General features: G+C 53.3%; 3 protein-coding genes across 4 annotated transcripts in view; 1 reads left to right on the top strand and 2 right to left on the bottom strand.

The window, feature by feature from the left end:
- Positions 1-27,781, bottom strand: part of SERF2 (small EDRK-rich factor 2) — a 202,927-nt gene that overhangs the window by 136,947 nt on the left and 38,199 nt on the right. The gene's annotated exons all lie outside the window — the stretch shown is intronic.
- Positions 536-21,330, bottom strand: MAP1A (microtubule associated protein 1A). 2 transcript variants are annotated; one of them, XM_055556224.1, is made up of 7 exons: positions 20,961-21,330; positions 19,606-19,707; positions 11,723-11,805; positions 11,317-11,457; positions 2,666-11,093; positions 2,308-2,528; positions 536-2,133 (listed from the first exon to the last, which is right to left on the bottom strand). In XM_055556224.1, exons 1-7 carry the CDS (start codon positions 21,196-21,198, stop codon positions 1,978-1,980), a joined length of 9,369 nt encoding a protein of 3,122 aa, XP_055412199.1. In that variant the 5' UTR covers positions 21,199-21,330; the 3' UTR covers positions 536-1,977. The 2 variants fall into 2 exon arrangements, with proteins under 2 accessions (XP_055412199.1, XP_055412200.1); XM_055556225.1 differs by lacking the exon at positions 19,606-19,707.
- The window catches only part of TP53BP1 (tumor protein p53 binding protein 1), a 91,213-nt gene continuing 85,122 nt past the window's right edge, over positions 21,691-27,781 (top strand). The window contains exons 1-2 of the mRNA XM_055556227.1: positions 21,691-21,814; positions 23,462-23,609. The gene's annotated coding sequence lies outside the window, so the exon portion shown is untranslated. The remainder of the gene's footprint in view (positions 21,815-23,461; positions 23,610-27,781) is intronic.

The raw sequence follows: 27,781 nt of genomic DNA, 5'->3' as shown, positions 1-27,781 counted from the left end.
CTGCAAATGTGGGAGACCTGGGTTCAATCGCTGGGTCAGGAAGATCCCCTGGAGAAGGAAATGGCAACCCACTCCAGTATTCTTGCCTGGGGAATCCCATGGATGGAGGAGCCTGGTAGGCTACAGTCCACAGAGTCAGAGTCGGACACGACTGAGCGACTTCACTTTGTGCAAGGTGTCTGATGCTGGTTATTTGGCCCTAAGCTCTTGACCCCATGGTACGTAGTTCCCCTTCTTCAGAGACACTGCCCCCACCCGCTCTGGCTTCTCTCCCCTCCCCCAAACCAAACGTGTGTCCCTACGCTCAGTTCCTATTCCCCATCCTTGGGCACTCTCACCGGTTTTTAGAAGTTATGCTGGCTTCCCGTAACTTTTTCGCCCTTCACCCACCCCGTATTCTTAGGCCTGCCTGGGTCTTGGAACTGCCTCCAGTCGTCAAAGGCACTGAGATAAATGACAACACTGGTAGAAGCAGAGAGGCAGAAGCCAGGGCCCAGCAACTGAGCAATGAGTAGAGTCAGAAAAAGCCTAAGTCTCACTGGAGCATCTGTAATGAACTGGATTTATTGTTAGAGTTGGAGGCGGCTCCGTTACAGCAGCTGGGAACTAGAGCAGGGAAGAGTGGGGAGGAGCAGAGCACAGCAGCACGGGAGAGTGGGAGCTGGAAGAACACAGGCGGGCTCGATCTGGTTTCCACAGTCATTTGGCAGAGAAGCCGAGTCCTGACAAGAGCGTCTGGATTTCTCAGTCCCGCAGGAGTCTGGCAGAGCTCTTATTGGCTTGCTTGGGGTGAGGTCCTCTCCCGGGGTGGTATTTTCGGCCTGTTTTCATCTCCCTCAGTCAGAGTTCAGCCTTAGCTCAGCTTCCTCTCCCTCTTGCCTTCCTCCCTCTCCCTCTTGCCTTCCTCCCTCTCTTTATCCCCAAGTCCTCTGGCATGGCCTCCGCCTCCCAGATCCTCTGTCCCAGAGTGTGGAGCTGGAAAGGCAGCCAGCGTCCCCATTTCAGCTGCAGGATGGCAGAATGGAATGTTGGGGGAGTCACACATTGCTGGGGTGTCAAGTGTTTGGATGTCAGGCAGTGGCTTTTAACCCATTACACACCAGGCCACAGCAGGTGACCACATGCAGATAAGCCAAGCAGGGATGAGAAGGGATCAGGAGAGTTGGAATGGGCAGGTGAAAATCTCCGAAGGTCAGGGAGCTTGGAAAGATTCCGCGAGTGAGGCCGGGCTCTCCTCGCTCCTTTGTGCTGCCCAGCAGGCCTGGTCTGGGCATGGCTCTGGGATGTGAATGGTATGAAGCAGGGGCTAGGAGGATAAGCTCCTTTCTTCTCCTCACCAATCTGTTGGTCAAAAAAGAGCTTCAAGTTTTGGACTGAGACATTCAGACACGGAGGGAAGCAGTGGGACAGTGTAGCAGTGGCGTACCCCCAGATCCCTGCCAGAACCCAGACTCTGACGGGGAAGGGAACGGGAGATGGACCAAAGGGCGCAGCTCTGAACACCTCACTGACAGTATCCTACCCCCAGGTCACATAAATTACTACTGGAAGTCCTTCTGTGGGATGCTAAATTAAATAGATTTAGAGGTCCCTGGGGCTGGGGATATGACCTTCCTCCATGAGGGAAGAGGCTGCTCTCTGAGGCCCATCCTCACTCTCCACTCCATCACCAGCATTGGGCAGCACTAAGAGAGGGTGTCACACCAGGGTCCTCAGGCATCAGATGACCTCGTGTCCTAATTTTGCATTCTCTCCCTATCCTAATCCTGGTTACCTTTGGTTTGGAGACTCCTTTCAGATGTGGATGAGGGGGAAGGATGACCCCTCCCATTAGCCCAGCCTAAGTTCCCATGAGACATCCTGTCCACCCCACCTCCTCCCCCAACTCCCATGTCCCTCAACCCCAAAGGACTCAGCAGTAGCCATCTTCTAGGGGAGCTGGGGGAGCGGATCCTCGGGGAAGGGAGAGTGGCTCTTTCAGAACTCAATCTTGCAGGCAGGGAAGGACTCATCCTGCATGACCACGGTGCTGCTGCTGGCCAGGACTAGAACGTTCAGCTGCTGCTGCTGCTCATGGGTCTGCTGGTACCACTCACGCGTCACCTCTGTGTCATGAGTAGGGATCAGAGTCACCTGGGTAGGAGACAAGACAGCCTGAGGTGAGAATGCGGAGGGAAGGGAAGTCGGGGGATGGGCACCTGATGGTTCAGGAAGGACCAGAGCCAAGGCTTTGAACAGAGACTGTGTTCACTGTTGCTCTAAGCAAACTCTGACCAGACCGCCTCCCTGGTGTTCCTTGCCACTCACCTGAAGATTCTCCCCCCACTGGGCCTTGCCCTCCAGCAGGGCATCCAGCACAGCCCTGCTCGGCTCGCCATTGGCAGGGTCGTTCCCACTGACCACATAGTAGGATGCACGCACTCGTCGGAAGAAGTCAAGGTCAGCAGTCTTGCCGCTGCAGTGATTCGGGATGTAGGCGAGATCCACATAGACAGGGGCACCAGAGCTGCCCTTGGAACCCAAGGCTGCTGTAGAGACAACACAGGACTCATTGTAGAGGGAGAGGAGAACTCTTTTGGCAACCGTCTTCCTTCCTCCCACTGGACCCCCTGACCAGCCCACACCCAGATCCAAACCAGTCTCCCACTCTCCATGTTATACTTACTTGGGCCTGCCTTGAGTCCATTGACTAAGCCTTTGGACATGGGGCTGTGTCCATCTTTTTCCTCTGCTGGGGTGACCTGGCTTGGAGTGCTGCGTGGTCGGGGTGGGACCCGGGAGGCTCGATCTGCAGTCCCTTTACCAGGGGTGGGTGAGCGTTTTCCCCGAAGATCCAGACGGCGGGCAGGAGACGCTGGCTTGGCCCTACCCGGGGCCCTGCGGCCAACTCTCCCCTGTGCCTTCTCCTTCTCCCGTAGCCTCTCTACCCTTCCAGACTCTGAGCTGAGCCCCTCGGGGTCAGCCATGCACACGTCAGGACGGGGAGGGGCTGGCCGAGGGTCTGGCTGAGGGAGCGGGGGCGGGTCATGGCCGGGCCTGGGATGGTGAGTCCCACTGACCCCACCAGCTTTGTCCACAGGCAGGAAGTCCCCATCTTCATCTGAGTCGAGGGCTGCCTCAGCCGTGATGGATGGACACTCCTCAGTTTCTGGCGGAACATCAGAATCTGACTGGGAGGAGCCTGAGTCGCTGGCTGATGTTGGGGGTGTCTCATCTGCCACGGGGCACGGGCCCCCTGTGGCTCCTGGGGCTCCTGCCCGGCGCCGCCCCCCTCTCCCTACCAGCCGAGCCTCTTCAGTTGAGGGGTCGCTGTCATCCATAGACGGAGGCAGAGGAGGGTTCAGGAAGGAGGGGGAGAGCTCCCCGCGGTGAGGCCGGGGTTCAGTGGCACAGCCCTGGGGCCCAGCCTCTGTCTCGGGGGAGCCGCTTCTAGGCTGGTCTCCAGGGGCCGCTCCAGGGCATGGCAGCTGCTCAGGGGAGAGCAGTGTGTCAGGCCGGGGGCTTCTCTCGGCTCCCTCAGGCCAGGCCCCACGCTCCCAGGAAGGGCAGGCCTCAGCCTCGGATGGGGCAGGGCCCGGGGGCTTGGGGCTGGTTTCAGTTGGACCATTGGTGGCACCATCTCCAGAGGGACCCTGGGAGGGGCTTGGCTTCTTGGCAGCCGCCCCCGAGCACTCCAGGCGACAGGGCAGGGTGCCGTCATCCATGTCCCCAGGCAGGCTCGGAGCCGGAGCTGGGGCCAAGTCCAGGGACGCTGGAGGTGCTGGGCTCAGAGGAGCAAGGTCCCAGAGGCCATGGGCAGCAGCTTCCATTCCTGGGACCAGCTCTATGGACCCTGGTTCTGCAGCTCCCAGACCAGGAGGGAAGCGCTCAGCCACACTTGAAATCACAGGTGTGGTGGCCTCCGAGGAGGAGCCTTCAGACAGCACGGGAGAGGCGGGCCTCGGCAGACTGGAGAGGAGAGGGGCGCCGGGAGATCCGGGTGATGGCAGCTGGGGCAGCGACGAGTCCAGGCTGGGGGCCTTGGTCACTTCGAGGTACTCATCATGCCGGGCTCTGGCGGGGGGTCCTGGAGCCAGAGCCAAAGCCCGGTCCCCAGAGAAGGCAAGCGACCCACAGGGTGCTGAGCGGGGTTCTGCTGGAGAGGGCAGCTGTGGAGGCGCTGGCTGCAGTGAGGAGAAGCCAAAGGCTGATGCAGGGAAGTCCAGGCTGGGTCGGGCAGGACCCAGGTGTGAGTCCGAGGAAGGGCTGGTACTTGCCTCGCTTTCAGGCCACAAGGCAGAGGGGCCAGCGGGCGTGGGGTACGGGGGACTTGGGGACTGGGCCTCTTTTTCGGGTTGCTCCCGAGCCCCCTTCTCCAGCTCCGAGTCACTGGGGCTGTCATCCCAGGGACCACGGCCTGGCTCCTTGGGGGAGGGGGTTCTCTGATCTGGACTGCAGCTCAGGATGTGACCGTTCAGCGGCGGGCTTGGGCCTTGGCTCCGGGGGATAGGAGCACGGGGGGGTACCGCAGGTGGGATGAGGCTGGGGTCCATGCCTAGCCCCGGCTCAGGCTCCTGCCTGGGGGGCACAGTGGGTCCTGCAAGAGCTGCATAGCTGAAGGCCGGAGTGTCGAATTGGAGGCGATGGGGTGAGACAGGAGATGAAAGCTCCTTCTCTGCAGGTGTGTCTCGGCCAGCAGCTTCCTCCTTGGTTGAGATGTGGGGGGGCCAGTCCCCAGCAGCTCCAAGTGGAGGCTCTCTAGTGGGGCAGGCGGGGCCCAGCCCCGTGAGCATCATCTGCTCGTAGATGTCTGCGTACTGGAAGCTCCGCTCGTCTGGATAGGGAGTAGGCTCTCTCTGCTCTGGCTCGGACTGCTCGAGCTCCTCAGAGGCATGGCTCTCGCCGGCCTTTGGGACCTGCGAGCTCCGGGGGCTGTGGTCAGGAACCCCCACTTCTCCTTCCCTTTCTTCTTCGGCCTTGCGGTAGTCCTTCCCTAGCGGGGAGTATGGCCCGCCTTCCAGCTCAGCTGCCCCCTCCTGCACTGCAGCCACCGCACGCTCATCCTCAGCTGTGCCCCAGGAGAAGGGTGCAGGAGTGTGTGGCTCTGGGGCCGGCGTTGGGGGAGCGGGAGCTGGGGAGAGGGGTGCCGGGGGCAGGGGTCTGTCCTTGGGCACCCATGGTGGGATGTCAGCCAGCCAGGAGCGGGTGGTGGGCTCGTCCCTCATGGGTGGCAGGAGCTTAGGATCTGGGATGGGGCTCTCTTGCCCTGGGGCCAGCAGAACCCTCTGTCTAGCCATCTCCGGCGGGGAGGCCGGAGGAGAGATGATCTCAAAGGGGGAGCGGGTCAGCTTGTCCTCTTCCTCTGGTGGCAGCCCAACTGGTGACTCTGCAAGCCAGCGCTCCACCTCCAGCCCCTTCTGTGGTGCGGGCTCCTGAAAGCCCTTGAAGTCTGAGGCCCAGGGACTCTGGGGTGTGTGCTCCAAGGGGGGCACTTCCTGCTCATCGTCCGGCCCCTCATCGAGGAAGGTGCTCTCCCGCTCTTCTGTGTACCGTGGCCGGGCCCCCGGGCCCCCCAGCTCATGAGGGAACCAGACCTTCCGCTCACAGCTCAGCTCCTGCCAGTACGTGTCCTGCTCCAGGACCACATCCTCTCTGCCCCTCCAGTACGTGTCCTCCTGCTCAGGAGATGTGTCTTCCCATGTCCGGGCAGGCTCCTTCTGTTCTCCAGCCGGCTCTCTGCTGCTTGGAGATGTTTCTCGCCACTCCTGGACCACATCCTGCTCCTTCTGGTACTTCTCCCAGGCCTTGTCCTCCTGCACTGGGCTCTCTTCCAGCCCCGGAGCTTTGCTCTTCTCCAGCACAGCTTCTTCTTTCTGTTCCACAGCCTTGACTTTTTCTGGAGATTTTTCCTCTAGGATCTTCTCCTTCGGTGCCATGGTTTTATCCTCCTGCACAGGGCTCTCCTGCTCCTGAGTTTTGTCCTTCTCTTCCAGAAATTTATCTTTTTGTTCAGTGGCCTTAATGGTTTGTTCAAGTGCTTCAGCCTTCTGTTCGAGGGCCCAGTATTTTTGTGCTAAGGCCTGGTCCTTCTGTTCTGGGGCCTGGTCCTTCTGGGCCTTGTCCTTCTGTTCTGGGGCCTTGTCCTGTTCAGAGGCTTCATCTTTCTGTTCTAAGGCCTTGCCCTTCAGTTCAGCGACCGTGTCTTCTGGAACAGTGTCTTTATGTTCCAAGTCTCTGATTTTTTGTTCTAAGATTTTATCTTTCCCTTCTGGGACCTTGTCCTCCTGTTCTAGGGCCTTGTCTTTTGCTTCTAAGTCTTTGTCTTTAGGTTCTAAGTCTTTGTCTTTTCCTTCTGGGGCCTGGTCCTTCTGTTCTGGGGCTGTGTCCCTGTGTTCTAAGCCTCTGTCTTTAGGTTCTAAGTCTTTGTCTTTTCCTTCTGGGGCCTGGTCCTTCTGTTCTGGGGCTGTGTCCCTGTGTTCTAAGCCTCTGTCTTTAGGTTCTAAGTCTTTGTCTTTTCCTTCTGGGGCCTGGTCCTTCTGTTCCGGGGCTGTGTCCCTGTGTTCTAAGCCTCTGTCTTTAGGTTCTAAGTCTTTGTCTTTTCCTTCCAGGGCCTGGTCCTTCTGTTCCAGGGCTGTGTCCCTGTGTTCTAAGTCTCTGTCTTTAGGTTCTAAGTCTTTGTCTTTTCTTTCCGGGGCCTGGTCCTTCTGATCTGGGGCTGTTTCCCTGTGTTCTGAGTCTCTGCCTTTTTGTTCCACAGCCTGATCCTGCGGCTCCCCAGCCTTGTCCTTCTCTTCCAGAACCTCATCTTTCTGACAGATGGCTGTGTCCCTCTGCTCCATGACAGTGTCCCTCTGTTCCAGGGTTTTGCCCTGCTGCTGAAGGACTTCATCCGTGGGCTCGGGTGCCTTCTCCTTCTGCTCTGGGAGTCTGTCTTTCAACTTTGGAACTTTGCCTTCCCACTCCATGACAATATCCTCCATGGCAGGGCTTGGTAAGGACTCAGGGCTCTTGGTGAGGGAGCTATCAGGTGTGAGAATGTGTTCACCCAGGCTTGTGATCACTCCGGGTGAGTGCCTCCCATCTCCTAGCAGCGCAGTGGGAGAGAAGGAACTGGTGGGTAATTTTCCATCAGGGCTCTCATCTGTGATGTCTGCCCGTGCAGAGTATCCACTGGTCCCATCTGTGGGAGGTGACACTGTGGCTGCCCGGGCTTCTGGAATAGACACAGGGGCTAGGTGGAGAGTGGTGTCCTCAGCCTGTATCAGAGGCCCTTTTTCTTCCTTACCAAGGCTTAGTTCCCCAAACTGGAGGGTGCCAAGGCTTTCTGGAGACAGCTGCTTGGAAGAGATGTCCAGCGAGGTCTCCTTGCTGGGACTCTCCTCTGAGAGAGACAGTGACCGGCTGTCTTCTGGAGATCCCTGCGGCCACAGGTCTGTGTGGAGGCGCTGCTCCATCAGGTCACAGGGAGACCTCGGGATGGCGTCTTGCTTTTTGGCAGCGTCTGGGGAGACCACGCTGAGGACAGAGAGGGACTCTGCCTCTTCAGGGGAGAGGCCTCGGTCAGGAATCTGGAGCACCTCCTCTTTCTGAGGTTCCCCAAGTTCCTGGAGTGAGGTTCTCAAGTCTCCGGGTAGGGCTTCTGTTTCCAGAACCGGGCCTGCGGGCTCTTCCACCTCCACAGTCTCGAGGACGATGGCTTTGTCCTGTTCTGGCAGCAGCTGGATGGTACGGCCGGCCTGTCCCCCGGCTATGCTGATGGGTACCTCCTGGGCCTGGGGGCTCCTGGGAGGAGACGCCTTCCCTTCCTCCTCCAGGGCACCCTTGTCAGGCCCTGGCTTGGCGGTCTCCTCTGCAGCAACTTCCTTGCCTACACCTGGGATACTCTTAGTATCTCCCCAGGAGTCTGCTTCCTGAAAGTCTTGGGGCTCAGACTTTTCCTCCACTGGGGACTGATGAAAGGGTGTGTGGGTGGCACTGGGTGGGCCAGATGGTGGCGGAGAGGCCATCTTCACTGTGCTGTCATCTGGGCTGAGGCAGCGCTCCTCTGCCTCTCCAAGGGCTGGTTCCCCTGGGTGGAGGGCATGCCCAGGGGTGGCAAACATCGGGGGTCCATACTGACCATGCAGTTTCTCCGACATCTGTACATTGGTGGTCTCCTCCTCCTCTTCCCCCTCCAGGGCCCTCTCTCCAGACAAGCCTCTCCCTACCATCTCTCCTCTCTTCTCTGACTCCCCGGTCACAGAGAAGTCCTCATAGGGTGGTGACTTGAAGCCTTTGTCTTCTTCCAACGAGGAGGTGGGTGAGATGGTGCCGGCCGATGGCACGTAGTCCAGGCCCTGAGTGGCTTCAGTGCGGGATGAGGGGATGCTTGTGACCGTGTCAAGCAGCAGGGAGCTCTTGCCCGTCTCCTCTGTCTGTGGGGCCGTGAGTGAAGCTACAGACTGGTCCTCGGCCACGGACGTGGCAAAAGAAGAGAGCTTGTCACATTCAGTGATCGAGGTGGCTGAAGACACGTGCTCCTCTTCTGCCAGAGGGGCGGCCACCATGTTGGGGGGGTAGGTGAGTTCTGTCTCTGGTGCTCCGTAGGCCTTGCTGGCGGGGGCGGGAACAGCGCTGTCAGCAGGCTGGCTGGCCTCAAAGGGGCCGGGACCTTCAGGCCCAGGGAGGTCATAGGTTCCTGTCGGAAACCTAGGTGGGGCCGCGCGTTCCTCGGGCTCATCGTGGATCTCTTCATCTGAGATGGTCTGCTCGGTCTCAGAATAGCCAGGGATTGTCTCGTCCTGGATGTAAGACACGTGCTCAGTGGCTCCTGCCGGGGTGGCCAGGCTGCTTAGGAATGATGAGGTCTCCTTCTCTGGGGCCTTGCCTTGGAGTCCCAGTTCCCGGCCGCCGAGAGCCTCCTTGCCCCCTGGCGTCACCTTCAAGGCTTCTTGCAAGTGCTTTTGGTAAAAACCCTCTGCCTTTGTTTCCTCTTCTTCCTCCTCATCGGAAGGGGGCAGCTCCTCCATTTCCTCTAACTCGGCCTTCTCTATCACATCTTCCTTTACCTCAGGTTCACTTTCCTCTCGGGTTTCTGTTCTGTCAGGGAGCCCCTCGGCTTCCTTTGGCTTCTTTTCCTCCCAGGTATCTTTCTCTTCCTCTGTTTCCGCCCCAGAGTCTGGGCCTCTGTCCTTGCTGCCTCGTTCCTCAGGGACGTCTGGGACAACCTCTTTCTCCTTCACCACAGGTACTTCTGCTTCCAGCCCGGGGACAGAGGGTGGTGCCACCTGGGCCGCTGTGCTCGGGAGTCCCTCCTCGGCAGTGTCCAGGGGGAGCAGTTTCTCGTCCCTTTGTTCAGTCAGCAACTCCCTCTCCTCACGTTTCAACTCCTCAAAGTCCTGTGTAAGGTCTTCTGGTGAAGATAAGGCCAGCTCCCTTGCTGGGAGGGGTGGAGCCCCCTTCTGGGCCGGGGGTGTCCGGGGCTCAGAGGACAGCTCCTTCTCCCCACGGGTAGCCCGGCTCTTGTCCATCTTGACTCTGCCGGGGGCCTTGGCTTTGTAGAGGGTCTTCCGCACCTCAGGGGTAAAAGGCTTCAGGTCTGGCTTGGAAATCTTTTTGACCTCAGGTTTGGTGTCTTTCTTCTTCTCCTCCTTCTTGGCATCCTTCTTTTCCTCCTTCCTTCCTTCATCCTTCTTGGGCTCCTTCCTCTCCTTCTTGATCTCTTTTTTCTCTTTGTCTTTTTTCTCTTCCAGCTTTGATATCTTTTCTTTCAGGTGCTTCTTCCCCACTTTGTCTTTGATCAGCTTTCGCTTCTCTGCCTTCAGTGCCTCGCTTGACTCTGTCTTCACCCTCTCGGGCTTGGCGGGCTTCTCTGGGGGCTTCTCAGATGACTCTTTTGCCTTCTTTTCGGTCTTGGCTAACTCTTTGGCCAGTTCTGAGCGAGCCTCCTTGGCTCCCTCTTCAGCCACCTCCTCCCGTTTGGCCAGCTTGCCCACGGGTGTCTTGGTCGTGGCCTTGAGGCTCTCTTTGCTGTCAGCTCGCTGTTTGATTTTGCTGGGTTTGAGGTTGGCAGGCACAGCCCCAGTGGCCAGGTCCTTCTGTGTGGCCACGGGGTAGCGCAGGAAGTCCAGGTGTCGAAGCTTTTCCAGGCCCTCCAAGATCTTGTTCTGGGGGGCATTCCCTGGGAAAAGGACGCGCACAATCTTCTCAGTGGGGTTGGCTGGCAACCAGACCACCAGAGCGGTGATAGAGGTCAGGTAGGGCACCGAGATCTCAGCCTCCTTCCCATTAGCCAGCACAATTCCCGTCTTGGCTTTACTGTTGCCCGCCCACTTTTGCATGAGGAACTGCATCTCCTTGCTGTCCTTGACAGGGTTGAGGACGTACATGTCCAGGCGGCCCACACCCATCTTGTGGAAGAGGGTGAGAGGCTCTATGGTGTTGCTGACCACGCGGTACAGGGGCTCGGCCTGGATGCCCAGGCGGTTTAAGTGCTGCAGAGTGAGGCAGGCCTCCTCAATGCTGCGCTTGGCCTTCCGTGAGGCATCAGGCAGCCGCAGCTTATCGGGCACGTTGAAGAAGACAACCCCTAGCTCAGGAGAGATGAGGTTCTTCACCCAGTCGCTGTAGCTGCTGGAGCCCTGGGACTGCTCCTCTTCCAGTTCTGCCACTTTGCGCTGCAGAAGCCCGTTGATGCCTGGCAGGTTGTCGGCCCCGATGTGGGTGAGCAGCACCGAGTCGATGCGGTCCAGGTGCCGCACTAGCTTCCAGAAGCAGGACTTGCGATCAGAGCCGCCGTCCACCAGGATGTTGAAACCATTAACGGCAAAGAGGGCCGAGTCCCCGCGGCCGCCGGGGAAGATGTAGCAGCAAGGCTTGGAGAGCTTGAGGAAGCCCCCTGAGGTGGGGGGCTCCAGCAGGTCGAAGGGGGATGGCACATCCACGGTCTCAGAGACGTACTCGGAGAATTCAGCCACGCCGTCCATGGTGGGCAGCGTGGGCTCAGGGTTTAGCCGGAGGTGCAAGGTCTCTTGGGAACTGGATAGTCCCAGGTGGCTCCAGTCGCCCTCCCCTAAGCAGGACACGGTGAGGAAAGCCTGGATCCCAGGGTCTCTGTTGCTGAGCAGTTGGGCAATCTGGATGAATGGGAGACAAAAGGCCTGATCAGGTCACTGGGGATGTCTCAGCCCGACTCAGATTCAACCTGCTAGTCTCCATCTCTCTCTGAGGTGATCTACCATTCTGCCAGCATCCCCAGGGGTCAAGGGCCATAGGATTTGCCCTTCCTTGGATCCCTCCCCACAGGTCTAGTCACACCCCGTGTTCTGTTCCTCCTGGACACTGGGACATAGGACTCACCTCTGGGTTCTGAAGGACCTGGGCAAAGTTTTGATAGGAGTAGGTGCCACTCTGTAGGATGAGGTCTCCCCCAGGCTCTAAACTCTGCCCACTCAAGATCAGCAGTTTGTGAGCTGATGGGCTGCTGAGGAGGTGGTGAACCTACAGCAGAAGGAGAGGATTGGCTCAATGGAGGAAGCCCAGGAAAGGGCACTGAAGGTTCCAGGTCTCCCTCAGTACAGCAAGGACACGCTCCCCACTGGGAGCCCCACAGCACCTCCAGGTGGGGCTGGGATTGTGAGGCAGCTTAGATGGCAGAGAGAGCTTGGTTCAAAGCCAAGCCTGTGAATTCTTGGCACTGGCTGGGGTGGGTTATGGCGCTTTCAGCAGGCCCTCGAGGCCAGTGCGGCTCAGGCCTTGGCCTTACCTCAGAGCTGATGCTGTCGGCACTGGGGTTTACGAGGATGACAGTCTCTAGGATCTCACTCTGGTGGCAGAGGGTCCTCTGGCCTGAGGGAGAGATGCAGGAATTTGTATTGAGGGAAGTGGGTAGAGACTAAAGTAGAGAGGCATTGTGTAGGGCAGGAGAGGAAAAACTGCACTATCAGAAAATGGGGCTGGGGGAAAGAGTAGCCTGGCTCTCCTTGATCCTGCCACTTTGGAACCTGCTGCAGCCCTTCCCTTCCAGGGTTTCCTCCTCCCACACTGGCTGTCTGCTCCCTCCCCTCATCTAACACCCCCTCTGCCTGGAACTCCCGCTGCCCTGCTGACAAGAACCTTTTGTCCCTCTCTGTCGCTCTGGAGCACTAAGCTCCTGGTGCTGCCTGGGGATGGGGGGCTCAGCTGGAGGAGGGGCTTCTGCGACGTTGATCCTCACTCAGCTCCCTGCTCACTAGCTTGCCTCTGCCCAGGGCTTTCTTGCCAGAGTGCCTGGAAATAAGGAGATGGCAGTGGGTACGGACTCATCCTCCTTTCAAACTCCCATCCCAGGCCCAATGTCCCATTCCAAAGGACTCAAAGCAGTCTGAGCTATCTAAACCCTAGGGAGTTACAATGCAGAGGAGATATAGGACCTTTTAATCTGTTTTATGGTTCCTCGGGAGGCCAAGCCTGCGCTCACAAACACAGTCATCCTGTTCCCAGCACTAAAGGTTTCACTCCCTGTCTCCCACCTCAGCTCCGTGTCCCCAGGCTCCTGGTTCACTCCCCACAACCCGACCTCTCTGAGAGAACAAGTTTCTCCTCTCACTCCTGCGCCTCTCCTATGGGCCTTCTGTCATAGGGAGGGGAGTCTGGGGTGCACAAACAAGAAACAGTTAAGATAGGAGAGGTTCAGAGTGTTCCCCAGGCTACGGGGGTGGGGTGGGGGACTGAACACACCCTCAAATCCCCTCTCGACATCCCTTCTCCAGACTCACATGAAACACCAAGCAATGCAGCAAAGAAAGTGCCAGGTTAGAAAGGAGATCCCGAAGAAGGGTGCCGCCAGCCCAGGCTCCTCCCGCCCTCACCGACTGAATAGGTGGTCGGTGTGGAAGTGGGCTGTCTGGAGGATACTGGTGGGAGGACTCATAACCTGTCCCCCAGACCCTCTTCTGTGACCCAGCACTCTCTCCTCTTTCTGGGGCTCAGACAAGAGGACCCCGGGGCCAGAGCCTTTGTTAAACGGAACAGCGATGGTGCCAGCATCAGGCAGATCTGGCAGCTGCAGGGAAATGAACTACCGATGGTGTGGAAGACCAAGGCCCACGCAGGGTGGGCGGGGCCCATGCGGAGTTCAAGGGTTCTCGTCTATTAACTTGGGAATTGAGGGACGCTTGGAGGTCAGTTCAGAGGGTGAGAACCACCTCGGAGTCACGCAGGGGCAGGGCTTGGGCAGGTGAGGGATGAGGGACTTCAAGGATTCAGGGAGCAGCTAGCCCAAGGCAGGCTATAAGTAGTTCAGATTTAGAAGGGCAGTTCCACCACCTCCCTCACCCCTGGCACAAACGCCCAAGGTCAACACACTTGAGCTAGGGGGTCAGAAAAGGAAAAATATGTGATACAGTCCAACTTGCTTTCTCTCCACTACCTCTGTTCCCCTACATTCTGCCATTGCCCCCCACCCCGGCCCCCTAGACTGGTTTGTAACCACCAATTCCGGTCTTGGAGTAAGACCCTATGGCTCACCCCTGGGCGCTCTGGCTGTGACTGGCCACTACTACATGGTTTGTATCCTTTGCCCCTCCTTTTCGGGGCCGGGAGGAAGCCCTCTGCTTCTCTTCGGCTCTCCTGCAATCCCACTGAAGGCCACGGACTTGTTTTCCCGCTTTCTTCGGAGAGGACTTCTCTGAGGCAGGGGCACATCCCTAGGCCAGGGATGGGGTTAGTGGGGGGGCGGGGGTGGCTGCGGGTGCGGAGCCGGGAGGGCAGGTGTCTCCGCAGTGAGGCGGGCGGGAGGGGGCCGGGCAGCTGCAGTGTGCCGCAGTGTGTGAGTGTGCGCGCTGAGCTCCGGCGCCGGCTCCGCCCCCGCCCCCACCCCAGCATGACAAGTCATTTTCTTGGCTGCCTCTGCATGGGGGGTGGGGAGGGAAAGGGGGGACGCCGAGAGGGAGAAGAAACGGGCTCCTCTGTTCGGAGCCCCCATCTTGGGAAGAGAAGCGGGGGTGGGGGTGGGGCCGTGACTGGGAGCCGGCGGGGTTGACAGCACTGGGGATGCGGGGCAGCTGCTGGGGAGCGAGCGCTCCCCATCTCCGAGGCGGCCTCTCCATCCCCGGAGGCAGCCAGAAAGAGGGGGCTTCGAGTCCAAGTTTCAAGCCCGACGGTTGCCGGTTGCCGGGAATGGGTGTGGGGAACACACCGCACACCGGCTGGTCTGTGAAGAGGCACGTGCCACGTCTTAACGACCCTTTCCTCCCTTCTTTTCCAAAGTGTCCCCCACCTTCCCTTACTTGGCAAAAACTCGCGGTCCCATTCACCCCCCTGCATCGGAGCAGCTGAGCAATCCAGCAGCTGACACACAGAGACTCTCCCATTCGGTGCATTCCCACAACATCCGCCTTTCCCTCTAATTCTTCTGTCCCTACCAAAGACACAGCCTCTAACTCCGTCAGAGCCCCAGGCCGCTGGGCAGAGCCGGTGACACCACCCTCTGCGGCTGCCCCTGGGGCTGCTCCCAGCTCAGCCCAGCCCGCGCGGTGGCCTGTCACAGTGCTGGCCCCACTGGCCTCCGCCTGGTTCTGGGTCCAGGCTGGCCCCACAGTCAGTTCATCTTCTCGGCTCCCCACCCTGCCAACCCCCGCCAGGCTAGTTCCAGACACAGCAGATTAGGTTATCAACTCCCTTTCCCGTTACCCGCATCCCACCTCCCCATCACAGCATCCCCCATGCCAAGTCCTTTGGCCCGGTTGGGTTCTTACCCGGGGATGTGGTGGGGAGACCCTCATGGAGGCTGCTGCTCCGGCCTCAGCCGGCAGCTTCAGAGAAGAGTCTGCGGCACTGGGGTGGGAGTGGGGTGGGGTGGGGGTGGGGGCGCTTGATGGTGAGGGCGGCGCCAGGGCGGGGAAGGAGGGCTGGTCCATGACGAGGCTCTAGAGATTTAACTGTTTCTTTGCCTTCACAGTGTCGGCGCTCTAGTGCTTCTGCTTGGCTGGGGGCTGAGGAGTTGTCTAGCAGCTCAGAGTCAAGGTGGTCTCCAGTGGCCTACGGGGGTGGGGAGGGTCCCTCTCCCTCAACCCTGCTTAGTTAAGATACATTCTTTTAGTGTCAGCCAAAGACCCACACTCTGTGTTACACACTGCCGGGGATATAGGAGGTTGGACCCTCCCTTTTCTCTCAGGAACCGTCTGCTGCCTCTCCCCTCAGACTGGGGGAATGACCTTCAATCCCTGGAGAAGCAGGAGACAAAGAGGCTGGGGGCCTAAAAGCTTAGGGTAGGAGTGAAGGGACTACTTGAGAAGGCTAGGGATGACAGAAAGGAGGCAGTTGTGCTGAGCTCTGTTGTCTTCTGAGCCACAGCTGTAGACGTGGAGGGAGGGAATGTGGCAGAAAGAAGTCATTTTAGGTTGGGGGGTAGTTTGAAATTCTGGAGTGGACACACAGTCCCTACTCCATCTCTAGCCCATCTGGGGTGGGGCACAGGGGCCCTAAGACTGCCTACAATTCTGTGCCAATGCAGCACAGCACTGCAACCACACAGGCACTGATACTTGGAATTCTTGTTCTCTGGGTATGAAGAGGCATTTTCTGAAGTTTCAGGGCACATTCTACCTTTCAGTGAAATAGTTAAAGGGATGAAGGAAGATCAGCAGGGCCCCAGGCCTATAAGAGTTTCTTTCTATAGACCAATTATTAAATGTCACATAAAGTATTCTTTGGACTAAAAAGATCTTAAAATGACTTTGTAGGGTGTTGGGTCCCTGTTCTTGTCTCTGTACTTTGCTATGTCTCTCTGGTGTCTTCATTTTATAGGGTCTTAATCCTTTTAACATTGGTCCTTTTTCCCTTGGCCTCTTCTGTCTCAGATTTGGTGACATGTACTCTAGGACTCAAAGAGAGGACCCAGGGAGCTCTAGCACTGAGTTCCAACCTGTGATGCTCAAGTTCCTACAGGGTCCTTCCCTGCCCTCTTCCCTCCCATCAACCCTCCCCAGTCCTGTGCAATTCCTACTGCTTCCTCCCAGTGACATCCACTCACTTTTCCCCAGCACCGGCTCCACCCTTGCCCCTGGCTGCCAAGAGCTGCTTTTGAAGGTCAGAGAAGCCAAAATAGTCTCTGCTCTCAGTATCCCCATCCCCCGTAAACTGCCTTCAGAGGAGAGGAGGAGCTGAGTCACCAGTGGGGGGTGGGGGTGGGGGTGGGACTAAAGATGGGGAGGAATCTTTGCTCAGATCCGGGGATGCAAAGCAGTAACATGGCAACAGCCCCATTTGGATAGAGGAGGCCATCTGCAGAGACGTACAACACAAACCAGGCTGAGTTCCGAGCATCACAAAGGGGAGATACTTCCTTTCTGCAACTTCATAGTTCTTATTTTCTCCCACCTCGAACCTTCTCTCTCCTCCCTGCTTTCTAGAGCTCTCTCCAGTGTGCTAAGAGGGAAACTTGAGTAGACGTGGTTTGAGAACAAAATAACATTTCCCAGACCATTGCAGAGCCCACCCTTATTCTCAGCTATCACCCCCAAGGGCCACACCCTGGGCAAGGTTGTTTTCCTTCAGCCCTCACCCTCTGAACAGCCTACCCACCACAACCACACCTCCATCGGCTGTGTTCCTTGGCTCTGCTGCAATGAAATGGTGAGATGCCAAGGAAGAGAGGCCTGAGCTCAGACACAAAGTGAGATCAGAAATCCTGGATCTGACTCTGCCATTTTACTAATCATGTTTTTAAACAAGCCACTTAAGGTTTCTGAAAGATTACTTCCTTAATTACAAAATGAGTATAATATTAGTACCACCCTCCAATAGCACCACAAGGAGTAAATGATATAAAAGATGAAAAAGTGCTTCATTCCTAGAACCTTAAACCCACAATGCACAAATGCCACTGGAAGTCTGTCTCCCTCTTGTGGAAGATTTATGAGAGGTCACCGAGGTGATCAGGAACTCCTAAACCAGAGTATCTCAACTCTAGAGTAACTTAGCTCCCAGGTAAAGCTATGACTCAAAGTGCCTGTCAGAAGGGACTTCACGTACTCTTCATGTCCCTCCTTTCCCTTTTCTGGCAGCAGTGAAACCCCAGTTCTAGGGGCCAATGAGCTGCTGTATCAATTCAGAAGTCTTCATGTTTGCAGAAGTAACAGAACTAACACTTCCTGAGCACATCAGTGGTGATGCAGCATCAGACAGAAGGCTTCCAAACTGGTCCTTCAGCCTGTGTCTTTTTTAGTCCCGGAATATCAATCATGAATTATAAATTACAAAACCCTCTTCCTTCCTATATGTGCTCAATAGTAGAAGCAGTATCACAGTTATTTAAGCTCAGTTTCCCACTGTTCTAATTGTTTTGGGGTTTGTTTTAAAATGCTTGGCAACTCCAGAGTTTTTTTTTTTTTTTTTTTTTTGCAGGAATTAGAAAGGAAGCCTCCAAGTCACCATTGGAGACCAAAGTGGTGCAAAATTCACCTTGGAAAGCCTTTACCACATTTGACCACTAGAAGGAGCTGGGCCACTGACTCACCATCAAAGGGTCCCTTTCCTTTCTTGTTGTGTGTGTGTGTGTGTGTGTGTGTGTGTGTGTGTGTGTGTGTGACTCTCCATCAAAGGGTCCCCTTCCTTTCTGTGTGTGTGTGTGTGTGTGTGTGTGTAAAGGGTGGTGGCAGGAATGATTGTTCTCTCCCTATCATTACAAGATACATTTTTGTCCCCCCTTTTCAGTATTTTGACCTAGGGCTTGAGGAGACGTGAGAGAGATGGTGGCCCAGCCTGTGGGGTGGGCAGAGAAGATAAAATCGTAAGCTCCTAGCATATGCCATGGAGCTCATCCCAGCAGCCTGGTTCCCTTGGCCTCCCCACTAATGGAAGCTGAAGGGAGGGGCAGTGTCTGCAGCTGCTCTGGGCTGACTGGTGTTTGTGGGGACAGCTGAAAGAGGAGCCAGCAGGGGTGGGGCTGTGGCTGTCTTGAGCCATGTGGGTTTTTCCAGGAAATTATCCACTATTCTCCAGGGACATAGACAGGCCACCGTGAAAAATGTCCAAACCTAAAAAAATTCAGAAGTAAGCCCTGATATTGGGTATAATTGTCCTAAGCTCCTTGAGGATACCATGCTAAAACTCTTTGATTGAAAAGATCCAGTAGGTGTTTGTATATCAGTCTGAGAGATCCCTGAGAGTAACTATGCATCTCCATGTAAGTATTTTCCCAAGCATCCCCAAATCTTCATCTGAAGAATGGCTAAGTTTTTTGGTTCAAGTTCTGTTCATTCTTACATCATTCCAGAAAGCATCCTTCTCTTACATCCATGTCCAAAAAGACAAGGTTCGAGAATTCAGCGTGAATTAATAACATCAGCAGATACTTCCCAAACTTCAATTGAGTCATTAATTTAATCTGCTGTCATCCCTTTCTCCAGACTTGTACCAAAGCTCCTAGGATGAATAAAGTGGTAAAACTGTCGATTTTCACATCGTTAGAGCTAATGAAGGAAGCCATGATGTAAGTATACTAAACAGAAGGAAGTCTCAAAACAGTGACTGGTTAGCTTCATAGGAAGCCAGTAACATCAAGAAGATGCAAGCCTCACATTTTTAAAATGCTGCACATAGTTCTAAGATAATATAGCATTAGTCACATTAAACTTATCTTCTCTCTCCAGGAGCAGCTCTAGAGGAATAGGTGATCAGGGCAATGACCCAACGATGTGGCAGTTAGCAGGAGGAGCAGAAAAAGAAGGGGAAGTGACTGTCCGATATAATGGATAACTGAGAATCATCTGCATAAGATACGAATTCAGTCATTTGATGGTAAGGACTGTTGAATTGGGTGGATTTATATTCCATAGAGACACTGGTGTATGAATTGGTTTGCTGACAATTACCAATAACATGACCAGATGCCCAAGCATTTTTATAATGGGATGTAGAGCTTTCTGTAAGTCTTCCCATAGATACTGTCATGGAATAATAGCTTCTAAAATGTTACTTTTCTCAAATTCCTGACCATTTCTCCCACACAGCAGAATGGGAAACTGCATCCTGCAAACTTTGATCTCAGAGCCAAATCTCAAAGTATGGCTAGCTCTTTCTTGCAGCAGTGAACCCAGGAAACCCTGCTTCCTGGTGCATTTAATGGTGCTCATCAGCCTTTGGGTCAAGGTTTCTGCTCTGTTCTGAACATCTGCTGACTGAGCCAAAGGAGGAACCAGAAACCCTAGAGGCTAGAGGATGGGCTGTGCAGCCTGAGGGAAAGTGCTAAGCAAGGATCTGGAAAGGTGAGTGGAGGAACTCAAGGGTCTCTGTAAAGGGAAGCAAGGAGCTCAGGGTATACAGAAAGGGGAACACAAAAAAGAGAGTGAACTTTTTACATAGGAGATGATTAATCACTCAAGAGGTACCTCATTCCCTTAGTGCATGTTGGCTGTCCATAAACCACCCCCTTCTCAGGTATTAATTACATTCTCCAGGCTTCCTCCACAATTATACCATTTGTCTGTGAAGTGACCTGGGTATGTGGAGATCGCTATGGAGCTCTACAACATTCCCCTCAGGAGCCCCTCCCTTCTCCCCAACCCAAACTTCCCACAAGGTCAGTTCTGCCAGAGAGAATGGACCTCTGCTCTTCTGTGACCATCCCTCACCCACAGCACTGAGACAAATAACACTAGTCCTAACCTTTGACCTCTGAGGAGAAGTGAGCTAGATGCCGGGTAATGAAGAGTCTCAATTGTTGGTTCAAGTCAATGGATGATAAATCAATGTTCCAGGAGAGAATGCCTGTGAGAGAAAAAGAAACAAAGAGGGACCTAGATAAGGTCAGAGGAACTGGACTTCGGGGAGCATTTCCAAGCTCACAGAAGGGGTGAGGGGTGAGAGGGAGGGGATAAGGATGGTTGCCATGATCAGCCTTACTAATGTATTTAAGAAAGGTGGCCAGTCCTATGTCTAGCTCCCATCCTGTACTGTTCTTGGACTTTGCTTGAACTACAGGAAGGAGGGCAGAGTTTAGGCTAAATTTGGTCATTGGTGAATTTGTATGCAGGAATTTTCTTGCACAGTTGCCCAGTTGTGATAGAAGTGACACCCAAGGGCCCATTTCCAGATACTGCTGCTGCTGCTACTGCTAAGTCACTTCAGTTGTGTCCAACTCTGAGTGACCCCATAGACGGCAGCCCACCAGGCTCCCCTGTCCCTGGGATTCTCCAGGCAAGAATACTGGAGTAGGTTGCCATTTCCTTCTCCAATGCATGAAGGTGAAAAGTGAAAGTGAAGTCGCTCAGTCCTGTCTGACTCTGAGCGACCCCATGGACTGCAGCCTACCTGGCTCCTCCGTCCATGGGATTCTCCAGGCAAGAGTACTGGAGTGGGGTGCCATCGCCTTCTCCGTTTCCAGATACTAGGGGCTGCCTTCCCAGTACGGCTAAGTAGGACCCTAGACTTTCCTCCTGTGGCCCCCTCCTTGCCTCCACTCCTCTGGGGCTTGCTTCCACCCGCAGGTGGCTCCGCAGCGCCGCGCCACAGGCAGTGGAGGGCTGAAGGGCTTGTGGCCACGAAGGTCACTCTTTCAGACTGGTGGCTAGCACTGGGATATTTGAGATCTGTCTGCAGCATTCAGAAAGCACACTGTGCTTGGTTCAGGAACCCTAAAGAAGAAACTAAGGTAGGGACATGGGCTCTTCAGGGGATGGTGAGGACTTTCAGGACCTCTGGCCCAAGACACTGCGGGAGAGAGGGGTATAACCAGAGGGCATCCCCACCCAGGCAGTGCCAGCTCCCCCACCCCTACCCCGACCCCTGCCTTTGGGAGATTGCGGAACGCCGTGGGGTGTGAGGCAAGGATGGGGTTGTGAGATGTTGGCAGTTTGGGAGGATACGAACGCGTGACATAGAAGATGCAGGTGACAGGGGCTGATGATTCAGATTAACAGGATGCGCAGATCTCAGGAAATGCACACTAGGGATAGAGGATGCAGACGGCAGAGAAGCACGGGATGGAGGATGTCCCCAGCGCAGCCAGGACAGCAGCTCACCTTGTTCAAGGTGGGCCCGAACGGCCCTCAGCTGACTCTCTGTAGCGATATCGCCGATCACGATGAGCAAAGAGTGCTTCCGCAGGTCCCAGCGTGCCGCCGCCACCACGGCTCCGACCTCGCGCAGCGGCTCCGCGGGGTTCTGAGCCGGCGGAGAGCCGGGGCTGCGGAGCCCTAGCCCGGGACTTGTGTCCATGGCAACGCCGCGAGGCCGCCCGGGCCCAGCCTCGGTCTCCATGGAAACTCCGTTGGCGCGCTAGGCCGGCCGCGTCCGCTGCGGGGAGAGTGCGCGCGGTTCTTAAAGGCCGGCAGCAGAAGTCGCTCATTGGCTGCTGCCTGTCAGGGGGCGGAGCACTGGCGCCGCAGGGGCGGGGCCGCGGCCGCGACGCTCCGGCTCTGCGGTGTCGCTGGACGTGGGGGGCGGGTACCGAGGTGCGGGGGTTGGCTTTCCTCCTCCGTCATCACTCGTTTTACAGAGGGAGCTGATACTCGGACTAGAGTAGGGGTGGGGTCTCTGCGGGCCGGGTGGAGGGGTGAGTCTCTTGCCTCCGCGCCAGAAGAAGCTTCTAGGTAGTCTTTCCCGGATAAGTGCTGTCTGGCAGTTCCGCAGCCTCGCCCGTACTGAGGGGAGCCATCTTGTCCCTCTCTGCTTCTGAAGTATCCTTCAGTCGGTGTGTCTGTATTATCATTGTTTGGAGGGTTTTTTTTTTCCCCCTCCCTCCTGTCACTGCCTGCCAGGGTCCTAGATTCCGTCCTCGGTTTTTTTTGTCCTCATTGCCCCAGGCCCTGGGTGTGCTCTGGAAGGCTGTGCAGTATCAGGACGGACAGAATGACCTTCCGGCCCTGAGTCCCTGGTGAGTTGTTATTCCGAAGATAGTGGTTGGCTTGTCTCCATCTCTACTGAGTGCAATGAGCTCAGACTGCAGCAAGGGGGGTTTGAGTAAAACCCAGAAAAGTCCTTCCCAACTACTTGTGACACAGTGAATTGGGTAACCTTGGGAGACATTGGTATTACTTCCCCCAGGGAATTCTCAAAACAGAAGGGACAATGTTTGAACAAGGAAAGAGATTGGCCCTTCCAAAAAAAAAGAACCAAAACCAGAGGATGTGAAAGAGGACTAAGGAGGCTGGCACTGTTTTATGATTGCCTGGAACATCCTGTGAAAATGGTGTGGTGCTAAAAGCCTAATCCACACTCCCACCCCCTCCTTTCCTCAGCCTGTCCCCACCACCTACTCCGCACTCCTGTATCTTCTTTTACCCAAGATACTGAGTCATTCTGTATGTGTATCACACGGAGAAGAGCTTGCCTTCTGCCCTAGGACTCCAGCAGTACAAAAACCAGTGGGTTTTTGTGGGTTCCCTATGCCATACACTTTCCGGATGGTACAGGGAAGAAAGGAGCACAGTGCCTGATTCTGCACGGCTGTGAGCCACCTTCTGATTCACCTCCTCTCTGGAGGCCTTGAGGAGGGTTGGACAGTGTCTGCATTTTAAGTACCTCACAGTAGCCCTGGTTCTTATCATGGAGCATTTGTTTAGCAAAACATCCATTCTGCAATTTGGATATGGCCCTATCTGAAACTAACATAGTGTTATATGTCAGTTACACCTCAAATTAAAAAAAAAAAACCAAAACATGGACAGGGCCCTGAAAATCCTTTGTGTAACAGAAATAATATAGTGGTATGTAAAATGGTGGGGATGCCTCACCCTATATGACACATGAGACAGTGCTGTGCTCTACCCACCCACCCCCCATTTGCAAATCTCAGTCTGGCAAAGAGCACAAATGGATGTGCAAGCCTCCCCTTTTCTGCAATCAGAAAAGAATGCCACATGGAGGCAGAGCCAGAATAGGTTGTAGGGAGAGGAAGGGGACAGTTACCATAGCAACTGTAGAGCCGAGGCCTTTAACTAGCACAGGGCCTCAGTTTAATGGTCATCTGCAGGTAAGCACAGACTCTGCTTTCATCAATTTTGACAAAGAGATTAGACAATAGATCTGAATTCTGTAAAGAAGGACCGCACACTGATAGATAATAGGGGCAGCAATTCAGGCCTGTGATGTCAGACCCTGCTAGAATTGGCTTTTTTATTAATTAGAGCTGCAAATACAGACTGGTAAAGGAAAGTGAAACTGTTAGTCGCTCAGTTACGTCCTGACCCCATAGACTAGCCCGCCAGGCTCCTCTGTCCATAGGATTTTCCAGGCAAGAATACTGGAGGCCATGTCCTTCTCCAGGGGATCTTCCCTACCCAGGGATCGAACTCGGGTCTTCTTCATTGCAGGTGGATTCTTTACTGTCTGAACCACCAGGGAAGTCCCTAAATACAGACTGTGATGGGACTAAAAAAAAACCTGGAATGTTAGTATTTATGCGCCAGAATTTTGCAACTGCAGACAGAAAACAGATTGCATATATGTACAAGGCATAGATAAAAATTGGATACATTTATATATGAATTGCAAAGTATTTAAAACCCTATTTTGTGTTTAGGAATAGTTTGCTGTGGCAGGAGCATTCAAAGACCCATCCATCTGAGAACCTATGATATACGGGATTGTGAAGCATGTTCAGTAGTGTGTGATGGTTATAGAGCCTGCTGTAGTGTTTCATTTAACTGTTTACCCCTCAAACTGACCAGGTATGATCTTTTGGAAATTCTGCTATTCTATAGTTTCTTCCACATTTCTTGTCATATAGCATTGCCAAATATAGTGGTTACAATCTGTGCTTTCCAAACTATTTGTGATGAAGGATCCTTGAATTGTGGAAGGGGTCTCTAAGGATCTATCACTGAAAAAGGAAGTTAGGGTAGATATCAAAGGAAGACACTATTACAGGCTCTTTGCTTGGGTATGCATGGGAGTGGGCGCAAGGCAAAAGGTAATACAGATTGTAAATGGTTTGAAAGGTAATTGTAGCCTTGGCTAAGTTTAAGCCACTTAAGGGATTTTCAGCGCCCAGACCTTTGTCAGTTCATAATATATAGTGATAAATACACAACAGGTAAATTATACACATACTTAACAAAGTAGGAGGGGCATTTCTATGTTTTTTTTTGAAATAATTTCATTTTTGGTATTTAAATTATTAAAGTTATCCTCATGAGAAAATGAGAAATTTATTGGAATGAACTACTCTCATCTAGAATTGTGTATGTGTGAGAGAGGAAGGCGCCATCGTCCTTTGTATACTTAGGGTCTCCATAGGACTTAGGTTAGCTCTGATAATTCGTAAAGAAAATGTACTGGCTCCTCCCTGCTAGTCCAACGAATGTCAGTTTTCTGGGGATCTCAGCTCATTTGGCAGAATTCCAGCTGGCTGTGCTGGATTGCATGGTTTCTTATCAACCAAGATATACAAAAGGAGCTGTATGCAGCTCACATTCCTACCCTGTACTCAGTTGTGCCTATTAAAGCATTCTTTACAAAGAGAGAGGTGTGTTGAATTACAGAATTGCTGTGTCAGAAGCTTATCCCTGGCTTTTGGGGAGAATACTAGGATCGTAATATACACCAGCAACCATAGGGTCACCTCTTTTGCATGGTTTATCTGCAAAGGCACCGAGTGAAATAACCTCTAATGAGGCACTGAGTAAAATAATCTCTAAAAAGTTTCAGATGGGGAAGAAGTCTGCATTTATTACTACTCTATCTTGCACACAGAAGAAGCCCACAATAAACATTTGTTGCATAATTGTCCTAATTATTATTTGTTCACTAAGTAATGGGAAGATCAGAGCACTAGGTTTCCCCTCCCTGTGCAGAGCGTTGAAACGGACACTGAAGAAACTTTTTCTTCCCTCGCTCTCCACACTCTTCTCTTAAAGAAAGTCATATCCAAAAGTAAAAAAGAAACATTTATGCATATTATTTTCTCTTTTCTGTTTGATTAGTGTCTGAAATGAAAGTTAGTGTTTGGCTGTGGTCTCTGATAACCACCATTTCCTTTAGTCTGAACGAAGTTGCTCTTACTATAGGAATCTCTAAGGATTTCCTTGTGATGATGAAGAGGATGGTGGTAAAGAGGCGCAAAATGTAATACTTAGTTTTGAGGCCATGCCTGTGTGTGAATTAAATTTTGCATCATTTTTTCAAGATTTCATATAATAGAGTCACTTTCCTTCAAGGAGTACTTATTTGGATTGCAGAAATATTGTTACCTTTACAACATTCAGTTCAGTACAGTTCAGTTGCTCAGTTGTGTCCAACTCTGCAACCCCACAGACTGCAGCACACCAGGCCTCCCTGTCCATCACCAACTCCCAGAGTTTACTCAAAACTCATGTCCATTGAGTTGGTCATGCCACCCAACCATCTCATCCTCTGTCGTCCCCTTCTCCTCCCACCTTCAGTCTTTCCCAGCATTGGGGTCTTTTCAGATGAGTCAGTTCTTCACATCAGATGGCCAAAGTATTGGAGATTCAGCTTCAGCATCATTCCTTCCAATGAATATTCAAGACTGATTTCCTTTAGGATGGACTGGTTGGATCTTGCAGTCCAAGGGACTCTCAAGAGTCTTCTCTGACACCACAGTTCAAAAGCATCAATTCTTCAGTGCTCAGCTTTCTTTATAGTTCAACTCTCATATCCATACATGACTACTAGAAAAACCATAGCTTTGACTAGATGGACCTTTGTTGGCAAAGTAATGTCTCTGCTTTTAATATGCTGCCTAGATTGGTCACTTTCACTAGATTGGTCATAACTTTTCTTCCAAAGAGCAAGTGTCTTTTAATTTCATGGCTGCAGTCACCATCTGCAGTGATTTTGGAGCCCCCCAAAATAAAGTCTTTCACTGTTTCCCCATCTATTTGCCATGAAGTGATGGTACCAGTTGCCATGATCTTAGTTTTCTGGATGTTGAGTTTTAAGCCAACTTTTTCACTCACCTCTTCCACTTTCATCAAGAGGCTCTTTAGTTTTTTTATTTCTGCCGTAAGGGTGGTGTCATCTGCATATCTGAGGTTATTGATATTTCTCCTGGAAATCTTGATGCCAGCTTGTGCTTCACCCAGCCCAGCATTTCTCATGATGTACTTGGTATATAAGTTAACTCAGAAATAGTGTGTCTTCTCATCAGTTCTCTTTCCCTTTTTTTTTTTGGTTGTACTGGGTCTTTGTTGCTGCACTTGGACTTTCCCTAGTTGGTGTGAACAGGGGCTACTCTTCATTACAGTGGGTGGGCTTCTCACTGCGGTGGCCTCAGTAGTTGTGGCTCACGGCCTCTAGGCCTGTGAGCTCAGTAGTTGTGCAACACAGGCTTAGTTGCCCTGTGGCATGTGGTATCTTCCCAGACCAGGGATTTAACCCATGTCCTTTGCACTGGCAGGCAGATTCTTAACCTATAGGCCACTAAGGAATTCCTTATCCCTTCTTGATCCTTCATCATATGTCTTAACTTCCTTTTCTAACAATACTTCCTCCAAATACCTTGCATTAACCCCTTCATTTAGTCAGTCTGAACCACTTGCCTTTCCCTCAGTCATTCTTACACTTTCTGTTCAGGTTGTCTCTTTTCCCCTCGGAATGCCCAGAATTCATTTTTAAGTCATTCATTCAGTGATGTGTATTGAGCACTTACTGTGTGCCAGCAAATGAAACACAGAGGTCCCTGCTCTTGTGGAGCTTATCTTCTAGTGGGGAGGGACAGATAATAAATAATAGATGGGTATATAGTATGTCAGAAAGTGATTAGTACTGTGGCAAAAAAGAAAACATCATGATAAGGGTGACTGAGAATGCTGGAGCAGGGTGTGGTGATGGGGAAGAATGGTGAAGCAGCAGGAAAGGTTGCAATTTGAAAGGGGCTGGTTAGGGTGGGCCTTATTAAGATGAGACTAGAGCAGACTTAAAGGAAGCAAAGGGTTTTGGTCATTTGGCTATGTGGTAGAGAGTCTTGTAGGCTGAGAAGATAGCCAATTCAAAGTCCCTAAGTAGTAGTATGCCTGGTACATTCAAGGCATAGCTGGAGCCCACTGTGCCTGGAGCAGAGGAGTGAAAGAGAAATAGGAGATGAGATTGGTAATAATAGAGGCCAGATCACGTAGGGCCTTGTTGGCATTGTTAGTTACTATTAGGTTTTTACTCTGAGTGAAATAGGAAACATATGCAGAGTGAAATAGGAAACATATGCAGGCTTTTTTTTTTTTTTAAGCTGTGCTGGGTCTTCGTTGCTGTGCGCCCGTGTTCTCTAGTTCCCACGAGCAACAACCTGTGGGGGCTACTCTGGTTGTGGCGCTTCTCTTGTTGCAGAGTATGGGCTTTGGGCAGAGTCATTGTGGCACACGGGCTTAACTGCCCGGCTGCGTGTGGTATCTTACCAGAGCAGGGGTTGAACCAGTGTTCCCTGAATTGGCAGGTAGATTCTTAACCACTGGACCACCAGGGAAGTCCTATATGCAGGCATTTAAATGGAGGAGTGGTATCATTTGACAGATTTTTACAGTATCACTTTGGCTGCTGTACTGAGAATAGACTGTAAAGGTTGTAAGGTTTAAAGTGGGAAACCACTCTCTTCATGACCAGTACTGGACTTTGATCACCCCAGGACCTTTGACACCTGGGGGTCTGAGGGGCCCTGGTTAAAAATAATAAAGTGGGAAACCGGGCAAGCAACTTGCAGTAACCTGGGTGAGCAGGGATGTAGCTCAGATCAGAGCAGGGTCAGTGGAGATGGTGGGATGCTAGATACACAGTATTTTAAAGCTAGAGCCAATCTGATTTCCTGCCTTATCAAATGGGGAGTGAGAGAGAAAAGGTAAATAGTGACTCCAAAGATAAACCAAAAACTTAAAAAAATTACCTCTAGGAG

This window comes from Bubalus kerabau, chromosome 19 (assembly GCF_029407905.1).
Source record: "Bubalus kerabau isolate K-KA32 ecotype Philippines breed swamp buffalo chromosome 19, PCC_UOA_SB_1v2, whole genome shotgun sequence".
NCBI lineage: Eukaryota > Metazoa > Chordata > Mammalia > Artiodactyla > Bovidae > Bubalus > Bubalus kerabau.
The sequence above is the reverse complement of the archived record's forward strand: the minus strand, read 5'-3'. Positions and strand labels throughout refer to the sequence as shown.